This window comes from Onychomys torridus, chromosome 6 (assembly GCF_903995425.1).
Source record: "Onychomys torridus chromosome 6, mOncTor1.1, whole genome shotgun sequence".
Taxonomy (NCBI): domain Eukaryota; kingdom Metazoa; phylum Chordata; class Mammalia; order Rodentia; family Cricetidae; genus Onychomys; species Onychomys torridus.
This window is the reverse complement of record NC_050448.1, coordinates 6,930,942-6,946,967: the sequence shown is the minus strand read 5'-3', so window position 1 is coordinate 6,946,967 and position 16,026 is coordinate 6,930,942. Positions and strand designations below refer to the sequence as shown.

At 44.7% G+C, this 16,026-nt stretch overlaps 1 protein-coding gene across 1 annotated transcript in view; it reads right to left on the bottom strand.

Annotated features, from left to right (window-relative positions):
- Positions 1–16,026, bottom strand: part of Spata16 (spermatogenesis associated 16) — a 250,773-nt gene that overhangs the window by 48,083 nt on the left and 186,664 nt on the right. Inside the window, exons 6-7 of the mRNA XM_036189517.1 lie at positions 3,045–3,191; positions 618–730 (exon numbers count right to left, since the gene is read on the bottom strand). Of these exons, the coding sequence (XP_036045410.1) occupies positions 618–730; positions 3,045–3,191 (260 nt within the window). The remainder of the gene's footprint in view (positions 1–617; positions 731–3,044; positions 3,192–16,026) is intronic.

Here is a 16,026-nt window from a genome sequence, read left to right as displayed (position 1 = left end):
GATTCTTCAAGATTTCCAACTTAAAGCCTTTTCTGAAACATCAAAAGGAGGATAAACCTGCAGCCTTTGTAATATATTAATGAGAAGGTCTCTGAATGCATTTTCAGTACAATAACAGACAGTTTGTGAAAGAGCAGCATAGAATTCAGGTCACATTTAGGACATATTAGGACACAGGATTGGGGGAAAGCACACTTGCCCTGGATTGTGAAAAGGGATTACATCATTTATCTGAAGGCCACACACAGCTCAGCAGCAATGTTTTGAGTGGCATCCTGTGATCGGGTGTGATTGGGTGTGCAGGCACACGCACTGGGTTCCCGAGAAGACAGTGAGGTAGTCCTGTGCGATGGCTTGGTAAACGAAGGGGAAACACTATGATTGCTAACATTCTGTCATGGATTTGAGATGTAAACTTCACTTTGGCAGCCTTGACTCAGATGGTGGGGAGGTGTGGAGAAGCAGAGCTCTGCCAGGGGCCATTCATCTGACAAACACTCAGAAAACAACAACAAAGACCCCAAACTCAACACTGGCAATGTTTGCTCTTTTGGCTTTCCATACTCTCAGAAATCTCAATGTTCACACACAGGACACAAGATCCATCATATACCCACATTCAGTTGTGTGCTTCGGATAAAGTCCAGGATTGGCAGGATTCGCTTCCCCACTGTCTCCATGAGCCTCATTGTATCTTCTCTGGTCAGCAGAGAGAAGGGAGTTTTATGTTCTAGAAATTGTAACAATAAATTTTTATTTTTTTTCCAGAATTCCATTTCAGAATGCTTTCTTTAGTGAGCTAAAACATATTTCAATATTAACAGGAAATCTTTAGTATGGACACTAGTTCCATCCCCAGCCTGTATGTGTGACAATAAAAGCTCTATGAGGAGAAGGCAGAGGAGACATCACCCTTTAGAAACTGACATTTATTCATTTTCTTGATTGAGAGATCTAAGAGACAACCTGTGACAATTCGCATATCTCAGCAGAATATGTTTGTCTTGGATTGTGAAAAAATGTTGTCATAAACATGTCTGATTCTTGTCTCGCTCCACTCAGGTGTTGTGCGAGTGTGCAGATGCCATTGACTTTGAACGTGGCTCGAGGCTGAGATAAGCCTCGGGGGATCCTGCACCAGGCAAAATTCCAGTTCTTAATTATGTGGTTATAGCACAAGGAGCAGGCTCAACCTGGCCCTGAATTCAGTCTGTATGTCTAAGATTTCACTTCTGAGTAAACATTTTCTTGAAAATCTTAACCAGAATTATCTAACACCATCAAGTTATGCACTCTTCAGGAGATTTAGACTCTTGACTAGTTGTACAAGGAAAGAGTAGAACAGATGTTAATGTGCCAGCAGATAGTCCAAGTGGCCTGGAATTGACATTGCTATTTTTGATTTCCTATACTAGTCATGTTGAAAAACTGGTTTGTGTTTGCTATTTAAGGATAATAGATAATTTGCTACTTCTTTTTCTCGTGTGTGTGTGTGTGTGTGTGTGTGTGTGTGTGGCTTTTTCATTTATTTGTGTGTGTGTGTGCATGCATACATGTGGAGGCCCCGGTTGATGGCAGGACTCATCCTCCATGCTCTATTAATTGAGGCACGGTCTCTCCATCAAACCCGGAGTTTGCCGATATGGCCATTTAGGTAGCCAACTTGCTCTGGTGATCCCATCTCTGCCTTCCATGGCTAGCACTACACTAAGCTCCCCCAGCATTTCTGTGGGAATTGAAACTTTGGTTCTCATGCCTGCAGGGCAAGTGCTTCAAATGTTGAGCCCTGTCCCTGAAAGCCTGTGTTCTTTGGTGGAGGTGACAGGCAGTGGTGGAGGTGACAGGCAGTGGTGGAGGTGACAGGCAGTGGTGGAGGTGACAGGCAGTGGTGGAGGTGACAGGCAGTGGTGGAGGTGACAGGCAGTGGTGGCTGTGACAGGCAGTGGTGGAGGTGACAGGCAGTGGTGGAGGTGACAGGCAGTGGTGGAGGTGACAGGCAGTGGTGGCGGTGACAGGCAGTGGTGGCGGTGACAGGCAGTGGTGGAGGTGACAGGCAGTGGTGGAGGTGACAGGCAGTGGTCGCTGTGACAGGCAGTGGTGGAGGTGACAGGCAGTGGTGGCTGTGACAGGCAGTGGTGGAGGTGACAGGCAGTGGTGGAGGTGACAGGCAGTGGTGGAGGTGACAGGCAGTGGTGGAGGTGACAGGCAGTGGTGGAGGTGACAGGCAGTGGTGGAGGTGACAGGCAATGGTGGCCGTGACAGGCAGAGGTGGCCATGACAGGCAGTGGTGGAGGTGACAGGCAGTGGTGGAGGTGACAGGCAGTGGTGGAGGTGACAGGCAGTGGTGGCTGTGACAGGCAGTGGTGGTGGTGACAGGCAATGGTGGAGGTGACAGGCAGTGGTGGAGGTGGTGTCTGGAATGCTAGGAATCAGTTGGTAAGCTCCATGATTGTGTACAGTGTGTTCCTGGGGGGAAGTTCTCCTGAAATAAGAATTCCATGTATTATTAATCAGCCCACAAAGAAAATCAGAAAGATTAATTGCTGTGGATATCGCTCTGTGTAAATAAAGTTCTGATTGGCCAGTGGCCAGGCAGGAAGTATAGGCGGGACAAGAGAGAAGAGAATTCTGGGAAGTAGAAGGCTGGAGAGAGACACCGCCAGCCGCCGCCATGAAAAGCAACGTGTAAAGACACTGGTAAGCCACAAGCCATGTGGCAAAGTATAGACTAACAGAAATGGGTTAATTTAAGATAGAAGAAGGAGATAACAAGAAGCCTGCCACGGCCATACAGTTTCTAAACAATGTAAGTTTCTGTGTGCTTTCTTGGTTGGGTCTGAGCGACTGTGGGACTGGCGGGTAAGAGAGAGTTGTCCTGACTGGGCCAGGCAGGAAAACTCTAGCTACGATTAATAGTGACTTGAACCAAAAATTTTTGGATATCCAGGCCCTGCTATGAGCCTGGCACTGTGACATAGTCCCAGCCTTGTCACAGTTTTCAAATGGGTATATATCAAAATATAGTACATTGAAGTTCCAATCACCTGTGAAAGTGGGCAGCTTCCTGCTTGACACCTTTTCCAAAAACTTCCCATCTTCTTTGTTTTTGAACCCAAGCGTCAACAGATATTGCTGAGGAGGAAAAGATGACCAATCAGCTGTCTGAGGCAGTATGTGGAGTCCTTGGGTGTCTGAAAATGGCAAAGAGGTTTGGTTGCAGTTTTTATCGTTTTCAGGCCCCTCATCCAGTTTAGGGATCGTATTTAGAAAATTGATAAATGTAAACACTAAAGGTGCAAAGTAAAATTATATGCATCAAAAGTACAAGTGGCTAATATATAAAATTGTACTCCATTATTTATATTTTCCTTAGTGATATAAATACACACAAAACACAGTAATAAGCCGTGAGCAGATTCCAAGGCCATCTTTCCCCATTCATAATAATAGACATTCAGGACCAGCTCATAGGAAGGGTTATTGTTCTCTGTGTGGTTGAATTTTGTATCTTAGCTGAAGCCTAAGGAAATAATGTTATATAAAAGGAAAAAGAAAAATGGGTGTGAATTAAAAAAAAAAAGGGTGCTGGGAAAACTGGCTATCTACATGTACAAGAACAAAATTTGCTTTATCATCTCTCATGCTACACAAAACACAGTTCAAAATGCATCAAATAATTAATGCAAGGCTCAGAACTCTGAGACTGCAAGACGAGGACAGGGAAAGCACATCAGATTGGACACAGGCCAGGGTTTCCTGCAGGGGACGCCAATAGCACAGGACATCACCTCCAAATCAACAAACGAGAGGGCGCAAAGTTAAAAGATTCCTGCAAAGCAAGTAAAACAATGGCCAGATTGAAGAGACAGCCCACAGGATGGGAAAGCTTGCTCCCAAGTCCACATCAGACAGGGTTAATATGTAGGGTATGTGAGGAGCTGCAAAAATTAAACACCGACTCCAGTCCCTGTGTCTATTCTCAAAAATGAAGGAATACACAAGGCTAACAAATACTTGGGAAAATATGCAACATCCATAGCCATAGGAGAAATTTGAATTAAGACTGTTATGAGTGCCTCCGGGCCAAGCTAATTTGAGTGGTCAGTACTGCCACCTGGGGCCATGGTATCATCCAGTCCAGGGCTGGTCTGCCTAGGGCCATGTATGGGTCTGTGGCCCTGCAGCGGCTGGGATCTGGGGTGGTGTCCAAGGCTCCTCCTGTTACCACCGAGGGCTCTGCAGATGCCCAGGGTCTGGATAGCCACCTGAGCCCATGTTAGTGCCCGAGGGCCATATTGCCACAGGTGCCATACTGATCTGGGTGGTCTGTGCTGCCACCGGGGCCATGATGATGTCCAGGTCCTGAGCTGCTATCAAGGGCCATGACTGGGTCCATGGTTCTGCTGCAGCTGGGGTCTGTGATGATGTTTATGGCCTGTGCACAGGGGTTCTTTGGAACCATGAGGTGCTGGGTCAGTCCTGCCTTTCACTAGCCCTGTTCTCCTCCCTCCATACCCCTGGATACTGCAGCAAGAGAGCTAGTCCTATCCCTCAGGAGGGAGCAGTCCACTTGTGTCCCCCTCCTCCGGCACTCGGGAAAGATGGCTCCACCCCTCACCGCAGGCATGCACCCCTTCTGTCTGGGCAGCACACTAGAGCTGACCCTATTGTTGAGGATGCAGGTAAGCCAGCACTGAAGGAGTGAGAGCAACAGAGCTGACCCCACTCTCCTTGTCTGCTCTGCTGTGGCAGGGGTGAGAGACAGATGGCCTCCCCCCTCTGCCTCTTGCAGCAAGTGAGAGAGCTGGCCCCAGGGTCACAAGAGTGAGAACTAGCCCTGCCCCCCACCAGCTGCAGCACACAGGAGAGCTGGCCCTGCACCCTGCCTGGGCAGCACATTTGAGCTGAACCAATTGGTAGTGGTGGTGCAGGTGAGCCAGCGCTAAGGGCATGAAAGCAGGAGAGCTGACACCCCCAACACCCATATACCCTCCTACAGCAATCAGGAGAGAGGATCCTGCACCTCACCTGGTCAAAACAGTAGAGCTGGCCCTTGTGGTGTGCTGTGAGTGTGAGTGACCAGGATCTGAGGACCCGAAAGCAGGAGAACTGGCCCTGCTCTTTGGGGCAGGCTGCATTGGGTGAGCTAGCTCTCACCTGGGTAGTGAGGATGAGGGAAAGCTGGTGAGCTGACCAACCCAGCTACCACCCAGCCCCAGAACCAGGCCTATGAGTTGGCCCATCCCAACATCCACCTCATCTGTGAACCGTTGGAGCATGTGAAGGGGACGAACAGAAGGATCTCCATGACACAGGACCACAACAGGCTAAGAGGAGCCCAGTGAGAGCCCATTATTGGTGGTATAGCAGAAGCCAGAGGCCTCGAGGCAATGAACACTTGCAAGTGAAGATAAATGGAACAAACTGTAAACTGTGTGACTCAGTGGGCCACATTACAGCTTCCACGACAAGGGTCTTCTCTTTTTGTTTTATTTCTTTGTCTTCTTTTCTTTCATTTTTTTTTTTTTTTAATTTTGGTTTTGTTTTGGGGATGGGTTGCAAGGGTAGAGGGCAGATGTGAAGGGGCAGGGAGATAAGTGCGATTGGAATGCATGATGTGAAATTCATAAAGAATCAAGAAAAGTTAAGAGTGGGGTGGTGGTGGTGCATGCCTTTAATCCCAGCACTCAGGAGGCAGAGGCAGGCAGAGTTCCAGGCCAGCCTGGTGTATAAGCAAGTTCCAGGATAGTTAGGGCTACACAGAGAAACCCTGTCTTGAAAACGAAAACAAAACAATCCCCCCCACCAAAATAAAGAGAACAGTAGTAACAAATGCTGTCAAGGATGTGGCACAGAAGAGGGTCTTTATTCACTGCTAATAAGAATGTAAACTGGCACAATCACTATGGAAATGGCATGGGGATTTCTAAAAAGCTAAAAAAACAACCAGGTCTACCATGTGACCTAGCAATATCATTCTTGGGTGTATTCTCAAAGGACTCTAAAATCAACATATGACAAAGATAGTCATAAATCCATGTTTACTGCTATATTATTTATGGTAGCTAAGAAATGGAACCAACTTGGAAGTCCGTCAACAGATGAATTGATAAAGAAAACGTGGTATGTACACACAATGAAATTTTATTCATCCATGAGAAAAATGAAATTATTATGTAGGTAAAGTAAGTCACATTAAGAAAATATAATGCTTCATGTTTTCGCTCAGATGTAGAACCAAGATTTATGTGTGTGTGTGTGTGTGTGTGTGTGTGTGTGTGTGTGTGTGTGTACCATGGAAGGTAAAGAAGAGATCTTAAATTGGGGGGAAGATGGGATGATGGAGTACATCTGACATAAAATTAGAAGGTGGTCGTTAGTGAGGAGGAAGGGGTCTAATAAGCTGGACCTGGACAAGAGAGGGTATCGTAAGAGAGGAAACAAATGAGAACATGTATAAACTTGGGGGAGGGAGCAGAGGGGATGATGGGAGAGAATATATGGGGAGGGATAAAGAAAATAGGAACCAAAAACAAAAAAAGAAGGTATGTATGAAAACACCACAATGAAACACATTACTTCATAAGCTAACTTAAACAACAGTTACAGGGGAAAAACCTGGAATGACCATGGCATTGACGGTAGTAACTGGGCTTGTGTTGGGAGCGCAGCTCTAAAAATCGAACCCAGTCCCTCACGGCTGTAAGAGCTGCCGCTGGCTCAGGACTACATTCTTCCTGGCAGAGCTGTAAGTGTTGTGCGTACACCGTCTTTATGATTGATGTTGGCACTTCCACCAAGGAATTGGGAAAGTGGAGGGGCCTGTCCGGGAGCTACCTGCCCAACGAAAGCAGCCTGGAAGTGGCAACAAGGACCACTGCCCACAGCCTGCCCACCACAGAGGGTCTGCCCACTGCGCTGTTTGGGGTTGGGGGTTCTGTGTTACTTTAGGGGAAGGAAGGTCATCCTTGTGCCTTGAAGGGCAGATTTGCCCCACTCATCTTTATTTTGAGCAGCAAACCTTTGCTCTACTGTAAAAAGACTTCTCAATTAGTGATGGATGAACGCAAGGCAGCAGAAGCTCAGTGCTGAGTCCTGTTAAAAAGAGGAATGGCTCTGATCGCTAATACCTTAGAGTTGTAATTTTGTTAAAGATCGGTTTTTAACATAGAATAAAATAGCCCAGTTCTAGCCTTCACTTTCTATTGGTAACGTTTCTTTAAAAAACAATAGGCGTGGAACATCCTAGTTGGACTTGTATAGCCGCCCCGGCCCCTTTGCTCATGTTCAGCTAGCCGGTGGCTGAGAAGCCTCTTGTTTATTTATTTAGGCAAGGGGTTCCCACATGGTCCACACTGACCTGGAACTTGACCCTGTACTGCTGGGACTACGAATGCCCCATCATGCTGGGTTCTGATGCTTGAAGCTGTGGAAACTTGAAATGGATCACACTCTTCCCACCCCCGGAGCCCCTTCTATGTTTCACATGTGGCAGCTGCCCAGAGCCTCTCTGTGGGGTCCCCATTTTCCAGATTAGAGTGTGTGAAGACTGCAGTAAGTTATCAGCAATCTAATTCACGTATTGTTAAATAGTTTAATATAGTCTGTTTCTTCCGTGAACTAACTACCACAAAACTCAAACCCATAACAAAGACATACTGTACATGTTTTAGTCTTCCTTGGGTGGTTGGGAACTTAATGTGGACTGACATTTACCTGATATTTCTGCATCATACAGTTTATTAAGATCCCCTTTTTGCTCAACACACATGGCGGATAAGGTATGTCTTTTGGCTAACCTTATGGATTATGAAACTGGATCTTTAAAAGATTACAAATGGGAGCTGGGGAGATGGCTCAGTTTACCAGTATGGTAAGGTGTTTTCCACATAAACAGGAGGACCAGAGTTCAAGCCAAGTGCAGTAGCACGTGCCTATGGCTCCAGTGCTGGGCCAGAGATAGACATGCCCTTGGCTCTGCTGGCCAGCCATCTAATTGAGTAGGTTAGCTGTGGGTTCAGTGAGAGACTAAGGTGCTGAGTTATCTAGAAAGACATTTGATGTCACTCTTTGGCCTCTACCCACAAGTGCACATCTACCATCCCCAAACAGGTACACATACACATAAAAATCAGTCTTTGAAATGCTCATGGCAGAGTCTCGGACAGATCTGGTGACAATGCTGGGATCTGGATGTTGTGCAGAGGAAGTGGAATGCTTTGCCATTCGGTGTTTTGGTTGAGCCATTGATAAAACAGAGCAGATGCAGGTAACGGAGAGATGTGGAGGGGTTGGCTTACTTGGAATATTTGGTGAATGAAGAGGAGACCAGTGTTACTATAGGAAGTGATTAAACAGACTAGAAAAATTAATCTTAGCCCCAGAGCCAACAAAATGTAAGTATGTTTTGACTCTTCTTGGTCATATATATATCCCTTCCAATGTGAATTTGATTAATTATTAGCTTCCAGGTAGTTTGGAATGTGATTAGACCATTAGCACATGTTGTTAACTTTAAAAAGGAATGCAAACGATTGGTTTGGTTCGGTTTTTTCTTCCATGTACATGCAGAGAAATTGCAGACTGTGAACATCTAGTTTGGCAGGTAATCTATGACCCCAACACAACAACATACTTCCCAAATGCGAAGCACATGTGACTTAATTTGAGTGGAATTGTCCTCAACTTTGGGCTTAAACATGTGTCTGAAAGTCTCGTGCTTCTGGTGGGTAAGAAAGTTAACCAGGTTATATTGTCCTCTGGTAGAACTGATTTTAAAAAAATGCCCCTTTGGTTCCTGTTGTGTCAAGAAGACTGGGAGAAGATAGGTCCCTTTCGTTCATTCCTTTATAGTTTATCGCCATTGGAGAAGAAATTTAAGTCTCTAATAGAATTTATTATTAAAATTCAGCTTACAGGTATGACACAGCTCTAAGCTGTTACCACAGGAAAGTAGATTCTTACAAAATATTATCAAAGAGAGACCATGAAGATTATATTTCTTGAAAAATCATATTTTTCAATCCTTTTTTTCCTACCAGATGAAAGATAGCTATGCTTAGCAAAAGAGGTTTAGATAGTTGTTTGTTAATCAGAAATACATTGTATGGGGGAAGACTGGCATTGTCCAACCAGCTGTCAAAGCTGCAGCTCTGGATCTCTTCCATTTCTGCTGGTTCCTCTTTAAAATCATGTTTCTGGTGGTTTTTGTCTGTCTGTCTGTCTGTTGGTCTGTCTGTCTCTCCTGTTTTTATACACTGTGCTGGTTAGTCTAGAATCACCTGGGAGACGGGTGGGCCTCAGTTGGTATGCCTGTGGAGGATTCTCCTGTGTTATTTGAGGTGGGATGGCCTGTCTGCTGTGAGGGTCATCATTTTCTGGCTGGGATCCTGGCCTGTGTAAGTGGGTAAAGGGAACTGAGCGGCAGCTAAATGCCTTCATCATCCTCTGCTTCCTGATTGTGGATGTTGTGGGAGCAGCTGCATCATAGGCCCTGCCACCCTGACTTCACGTTCTTGATGGACTGTATCCTTGAGCTGTGAGCTAGAATGCACCCTTCTCCTTAAGTTGCTTTCTCAGGGTATTTTACACAGTGACAGGAAAAGAAACCAAGTGTGCTGGTTGACTTGGCACAAGCTAGAGTGTCATCTGAGAAGAGGGAGCCTCAACTGAGAAAATGCCTCCATCGGATTGGCCTGTAAGCAATCTTCAGGTCATTTTCTGGTCAGATTACTGATGTGGGAGGGCCTGGTGCATTGTGGGTGGTGCCACCCCTAGCCAAGTGGTCCTGAACTGTAGAAGAAAGCAGGCTGAATAGGTCATGGAGCTCAAGCTAGAAAGCAGTGTTCCTTCAGGTCTCTGCCTCTTTCAGTTCCTGAGTTCCTGTCTCGGTGTCCCTTGACGGTGGACAGTCACTGCCAGCCACATCAGCCTCTTTCTTCCATAGGCTGGTTTTGGTCCTGGTGCCTATCACAGAGTGGAAACTGAACCAGGAGCCTAAAGAACAAATTCTGAGTCTCTCCAGTGATCCCCACAGCTTCCTGTGTTTGGCTCAGTAACATGCTTGTCATACGCACACCCTTGGGGGACTTCTGTAGTCTTGTGGACTTTCCTACCCACTCTAACTAAAACATGGATGATGAGTATTCCAGTCTCATCTTGAAGATTTCACCAAATTTTAACACATATTTCCCAGTGCCTGCTAGGACATTGCTGTTTGCTCATCATTCCAAAATTTACCTCAAATGCAACAAATTTGTTTGTTGTGGAATATTTGTTGAAGATGTGTTACATTTGTTTATGCTGTGGAATATATGTTTAATGATGCAAAGATGTGTTGCATTCTTTTATGTTACATTTGTTTAACTCTGCGAAGCTGTGTTACTTTGCCTGTTTAAAACACCTGATTGGTCTAATAAAGAGCTAAACAGTGAGCCAATAGTGGGCCAGGAGAAAGGATAAGTGGGGTTGGCAGGCAGAGAGAATAAACAGGAGTATAAATCTAGGATGATTAAGAGCAAGAAGAAGAAGAAAGAGAGGAGGACATCAAGGGCCAGCCACCCAGCTACACAGCCAGCCACAGAGTGAGAAGTAAAGGAAGGTATACAGGATAAAGAAACATAAAAGCCCAGAGGCAAAAGGTATACCGCATAGTTTAAGAAAAGCTGGGTAGAGATAAGCTAAGTTAAGGCTGGGCACTCATAGCTAAGAATAAGCCTCTGGGTGATTTATTTGGGAACTGGATGGCAGGCCCCCAAAGAGTAAAAAGAGTAAAACAACCAACTACATCTGTCCCCAGAGCTGACCTCCTTCTCTTCACAGTTCCCCTTTCCCCGATGCTTGCCAAAGTTGTGAAGATAACTAGTGTGCAACCATTTGTTTTTCTCGGACTCAAAATTCAAGGCCATTGTTGACTGGCATTTCCTTGACTCCTTGAAACTTGTGTCATCTCAAATACTAATAGTGCTGGTTATATGCCACCACCTCATCCGCCTTCCATGTCTTATAGTCATCCTCTTGCTCATATTTTTCGTCACACAAAATCTCTGTCACAGAGATGGTCTCCCATTACTAGCAGTTGGTTGCATGTTGATGCAGCTCCGCCTGCCACCCCGTCACTGTCCTGTTTCCTGTCAGGAACTTTAGTCGTTCCTTCCCAGGTAATCAAGTCTCCCAGGTAAATTACCATCATTGTCCTCTCATAAATGATGAAAAGGTTTCTACTTCAGAAGACCTAGATAAGCAGGGTGTGGTGGTGCTTGCCTGGAGCCCCCCATACTCTGGAGACAGGTGTAGGTGGAGTGTAAATTTATGGGCTACATAGCATGCCCCAGTCTCCACCAACTTCAAGCAAGCACCAAGCCAGCCTGTAACATTCCATAATGTCTTCCTTGGTTTTATGTTTTTAATTTGGTATACATCTGCCATCACTTCAGCAGATTTCTCTGCGTTACACCAGCTTGTGTCTATCCTGCTTCTGAACTTCTGTTTGTGTCCTCAAGAGCACACAATCGTTCTCTCCATTTTTCCATTTCTCAGTTGGGTTTAACTCACCTCACCTTGTCTGGAAGGCTTCCCTGACTCTGTCAGTTATCTCCTCCTTCAAACTCTCTTTATTCCAGCGACTGCTACTTCACGAGGACACCTCTTAACTCACCAACAGATTTTCATGCCAATGAAGCTCACATTTTCAGGTCATATTCTTACCACAAGGGAACTGGCGGGCACACAATCAATTCTTCAACTGAATCTAGAAACACATTTCTTTTCAAGTTCCAAATTCTGAATGATGCAAATGAGAACAAATGTCTGCTGCTTCTAAGATATGGCTTATGTTCTGTCACTACTGATTCACATTTTAACTCAAGCTCAATTGGGTCATGGTTTCTCTCTCAGAGGGCTACTCAGCGCTAAGAAGCTGGGATGAGCATAGCACCTCTGACTGGGCTGCTAGCTTCACAGTTAGACTATATTAATTACTTTTCTGTTGCCGTGACAGAATACCCCGACAAAAGGGTTTATTTCGGCTTACAGTTCTAGAAGGAGACAGTCCATCGTGGAGGGAAATCCTGGCAGCAGAAGTGTGACTCCAGCCTGGCAGTCAGGAATGTGTGATGGAAAGGCTGGGGAGAACAAGGCTGTGGGATGGCAGAGCCTGCTCCAGTGATACACTTCCTCTTGCAACATTCCATCTCTTCAAAGTTTCACAACCTACCCAAACAGCACCACCTCCTGGGAACCAAGTGCTCAAACCCGTGAGCCTATGAGGACACTTCTCGTTCAAACCCCACTCAGGCTGAACACGGACACTGCTGGTCCTTCAGGGAATTTTCAAACATTATGGGTATCTGGTCACGGAAGACTGTGCTGCAAGAAATCCCAACAGCAGAGAAAAGCATCAACAGAAATATGAAATATCAATTGTGGCCTAACCGACTCATCTATATGTCAGGGAGAACTGTATTTGTTATAAAGTTGAACATCTGTAAAATGAAATTTGAACTCTCTGGCAGTGAAGTATGAACTATAAGTACTATTATCATCAGTTGGACACCTAATCATAATTACAGCTGACAGGCCATGAATGAACCTTTCAAAGAATTTTTTCCTTTAAAAAATTATGTTTATTTATTTGTTTGCACATGCACGTGTGCACACACACACAAATTCTCACACACACACACACACACACACACAGAGAGAGAGAGAGATAGAGAGTACAACTGAGAGGTATTAGTTTTCTTGGTGGCAAGTACCTTTACCTGCTGAGCCATCCCACTGTTTAAAAGCAATAATAATAGAAACAAAAAATCAGAGGGATCCAAAGTCCCCGCAAGGGACATGCAGATCTACCTGCATCCCATCACCCCCTTTTCTAGTCCCCACCTCCTGCTTTCTGGAGTCTGTCATGTCCCTGCCCTTTGTCCATAACAAAATGTTCTGACATTTTGAGTTAGAGCAAAATCTCATTTCTAAAGGTCCCAATTGTTCAGCGAGGGATGGGACTGTGTGAGTTTTATGTGACTTCTCTTTACTGATCAGTTTCAGAGTTTAGCTACTGCTGTGCTTCTGAATGCCGACACTCCATCATTACCTCTTTCTTAGTCATTTCTGAGTTTTATCTTGTTCTCTTTTTAATGCCAATCCTTCTGTGTTGGAACTTTTCCACAAACTCACATCAGCAAGAAAGTAGCAAAAGGCAGCAACTTTTCAGCTAAGTTGTCCTCATTGCCTTCCCTCATAAATAATACAAAGTTTTCTACTTTTCAAGATGTGGATGAGCTGGGTGTGCATGCCTATAGCCCCTACACTCTGGAGGCTGGGCTGTGAGGTTGCAAATTTGAGGCAAGGCTGAGTTATACAGTGAGAACTGATCTCCCCAAACCTCAAACAAGCAAAGACCCCACGACTTAAAACTTAGACAGTGTGCTTTGAGTTTTGCATTTGATGTGTGAGCCAGCAATATGAATAATGGATTGTTGCATAATAAATTGTATTTTCCCTTGGGCCATTATAATTACAGAGTTACACATGCAAGTGGGAAAAAATTGGCTTCCTTTCCCAAGAATCCTCATTTTCCCTTCAGGCTGTTGGTCTACTTCTCTGAGACCAATTTGGTGTATTTAAGTTTCCTTTCATAGCCTGTATAAAATTTAGAAAGATAAGTAACCCCACAGGAATTTTATATACATTTCATTTCTATTTTGCTTAGAATCCTTGTTGGTTGCAAAATTTTCTTTAGTCAGCTGTATTGGGTCTTTGGGACTCATTACATTGAGGTTACTCAAATCCACTTGAAGTAGGTCTCAGGCAATGCAAGAGTTAAAGACACAGCTACTCCCTTTACTGTTTACTAGAACACCAAGAGCGCACCAACACCATGCCGACTGCTGCACTGTGTAAGACATGGCCGGCCATCACTTGCTTGAGTCCCTCCTTCCCTCCTTCCCTTCCTAGTCCTTCCTCTTCCTTTTTCTTTAAAGGACAAAAATGACGGCAACACGATGAATGTTCGAGCTCTGTACTGCCTCCTGAAGCCATGCTGATGCCTGTGGGCTGTGCTCCTGCAGAAGGCCATGTCCATGTTACCACTGAAGGTCACGTGGATGTCCATGGTTTGTGCTGCCATCTGAAACCATGTTGATGTCCATGGGCAGAGTTGATCACATTGGGACCATATTGGTGTTTATGGCTGGTATCTGAGGCCCATGCTGTGGCAGAGATCTGCCACCAGAGACCATGCTGAAGTCTGTGATGTGTGCTAATGCCAGTGGCCATGTGGACTTCTGTGGTCTGTGCTCTTGCCAGCAACCATGTGGAAGTTCATGATCGATGTTCCCACTGACTGTAAAGGATAAAGAAGCTGCTTCTGTAGTGGTATCGATGACAGCAGACTCACAGTTGAGAGTGACAGACACAGAAGGCTTCTGTGACAGCCTCTACTGACTACCCCCATATTCTCCCCCCCAAAAAAAAGAAGAAACAGCCTCAATGGGAAGCCATTGAAGAGAACTCATAAAAATGATGGTAAGGATGCTAAAGTGTAGCTCTCCACAACTGATGGCTTCTGGTAGGGTGCAGGTGGGGAAGAACTCAGTTTTCTTTAAGGGGTGACCATGTTCCAGTGGGTATAGGGCCAACACAAATTGGACTTTTTTGGGGGAAGTCACAAGGCTGAGGGGTGGACATGGGAGGACTGGGGGGGTGAGTATTATTGGGGTATATTATATGAAATTCCTGAATAATCAATAAAAATATTATGTTAGAAACAAAACAAAAACAAAACATTTGAAAACTTTCTCAGTCTCTCTCCTACTCTGAAAGTGAGCCCTGTGGCTGGAGTGGCTGAGCAGTTAGGTGCACTTGCTTCTCTTAGGACCAGAGCTTGGTTCTTAGCACACATATTAGACAGCTCACAACTGCTTGTACCTCCAGTTTCAATGTATATGAATCCTCTTCTGGGTACCTGCATGCAAGCACACACACACACACACACACACACACACACACATAAATAAAAATATTAAAAATATTTTTTTTTGAGGCAGGGTCTTATAATGTAGCCTCAGCTAGGCTGAAACTCACTATGTGGACCAGACTGACCCCTGCATCATAGGATCCATCTGCTTCTGCCTCCACAGTGTTGGGATTAAAGGTGTTTTTAAAAGCATGACATGGGTTGGGGATTTAGCTCAGTGTTAGAGCACTTGCCTAGCAAGCGCAAAGCCCTGGGTTCGGTCCTCAGCTCCAGAAAAAAAAAAAGAAAGAAAATAAATTACATAAAAACCCATTGACCTGTTAATTTATAAAAAACAAAATAAAACAAAAATGTGTGATATGATGAACTTGTCAGTCAATCCATTATACTATCTTGACTCCAGGGATGTAGCTTGTGGATGAGTTACCCATCGTTCCTTTGGGTAGGGTACTTTCACATCTTCAGACACAGTTGAACATTTTGCTATTGCTGTCTAGGACCAGCACTTGAGGCATGATGCAGGTAGGAGGATACAAGTACAACTTCAGAATAAATTTGACCAAGGAAACAGAGCAGTAGAGAAATAGAGCTGTTGGGTGCAACTGTGTTGGAACGTAGTGCTGCCTACAGACACTTCAGACACATAAATTTGCCTGTTCTGCACCCCTGCTAGCCCTTTGGAAGCCTGTATGCTCATTATTTGAGCTGGTTACTGGTACTTGACATGGAAGGTTCCTACTCAGGATTAAGCTGGAAGTTCAATACATTTACAAATAATACAAATAATTAAAAAAATATTAAGTTGACATGTAAAACACATAAATACATCAAATTCAATGTCTGGGGAGAATATTTCCTTTATATACATTTTCTTCATAGGAGGACTGGAGAATGTTAATTTTTATACCAAGTGCAGACAACAAAATTGAGCACATCTTGATGATGCCCTTATGGATTACAGTAGTAATATAACACTAGATGGCTATGATGAAAAGTGACATAGCTAGTCCTTTAAAATTAATCCTGGCATTTCACTGCTAAATATATAT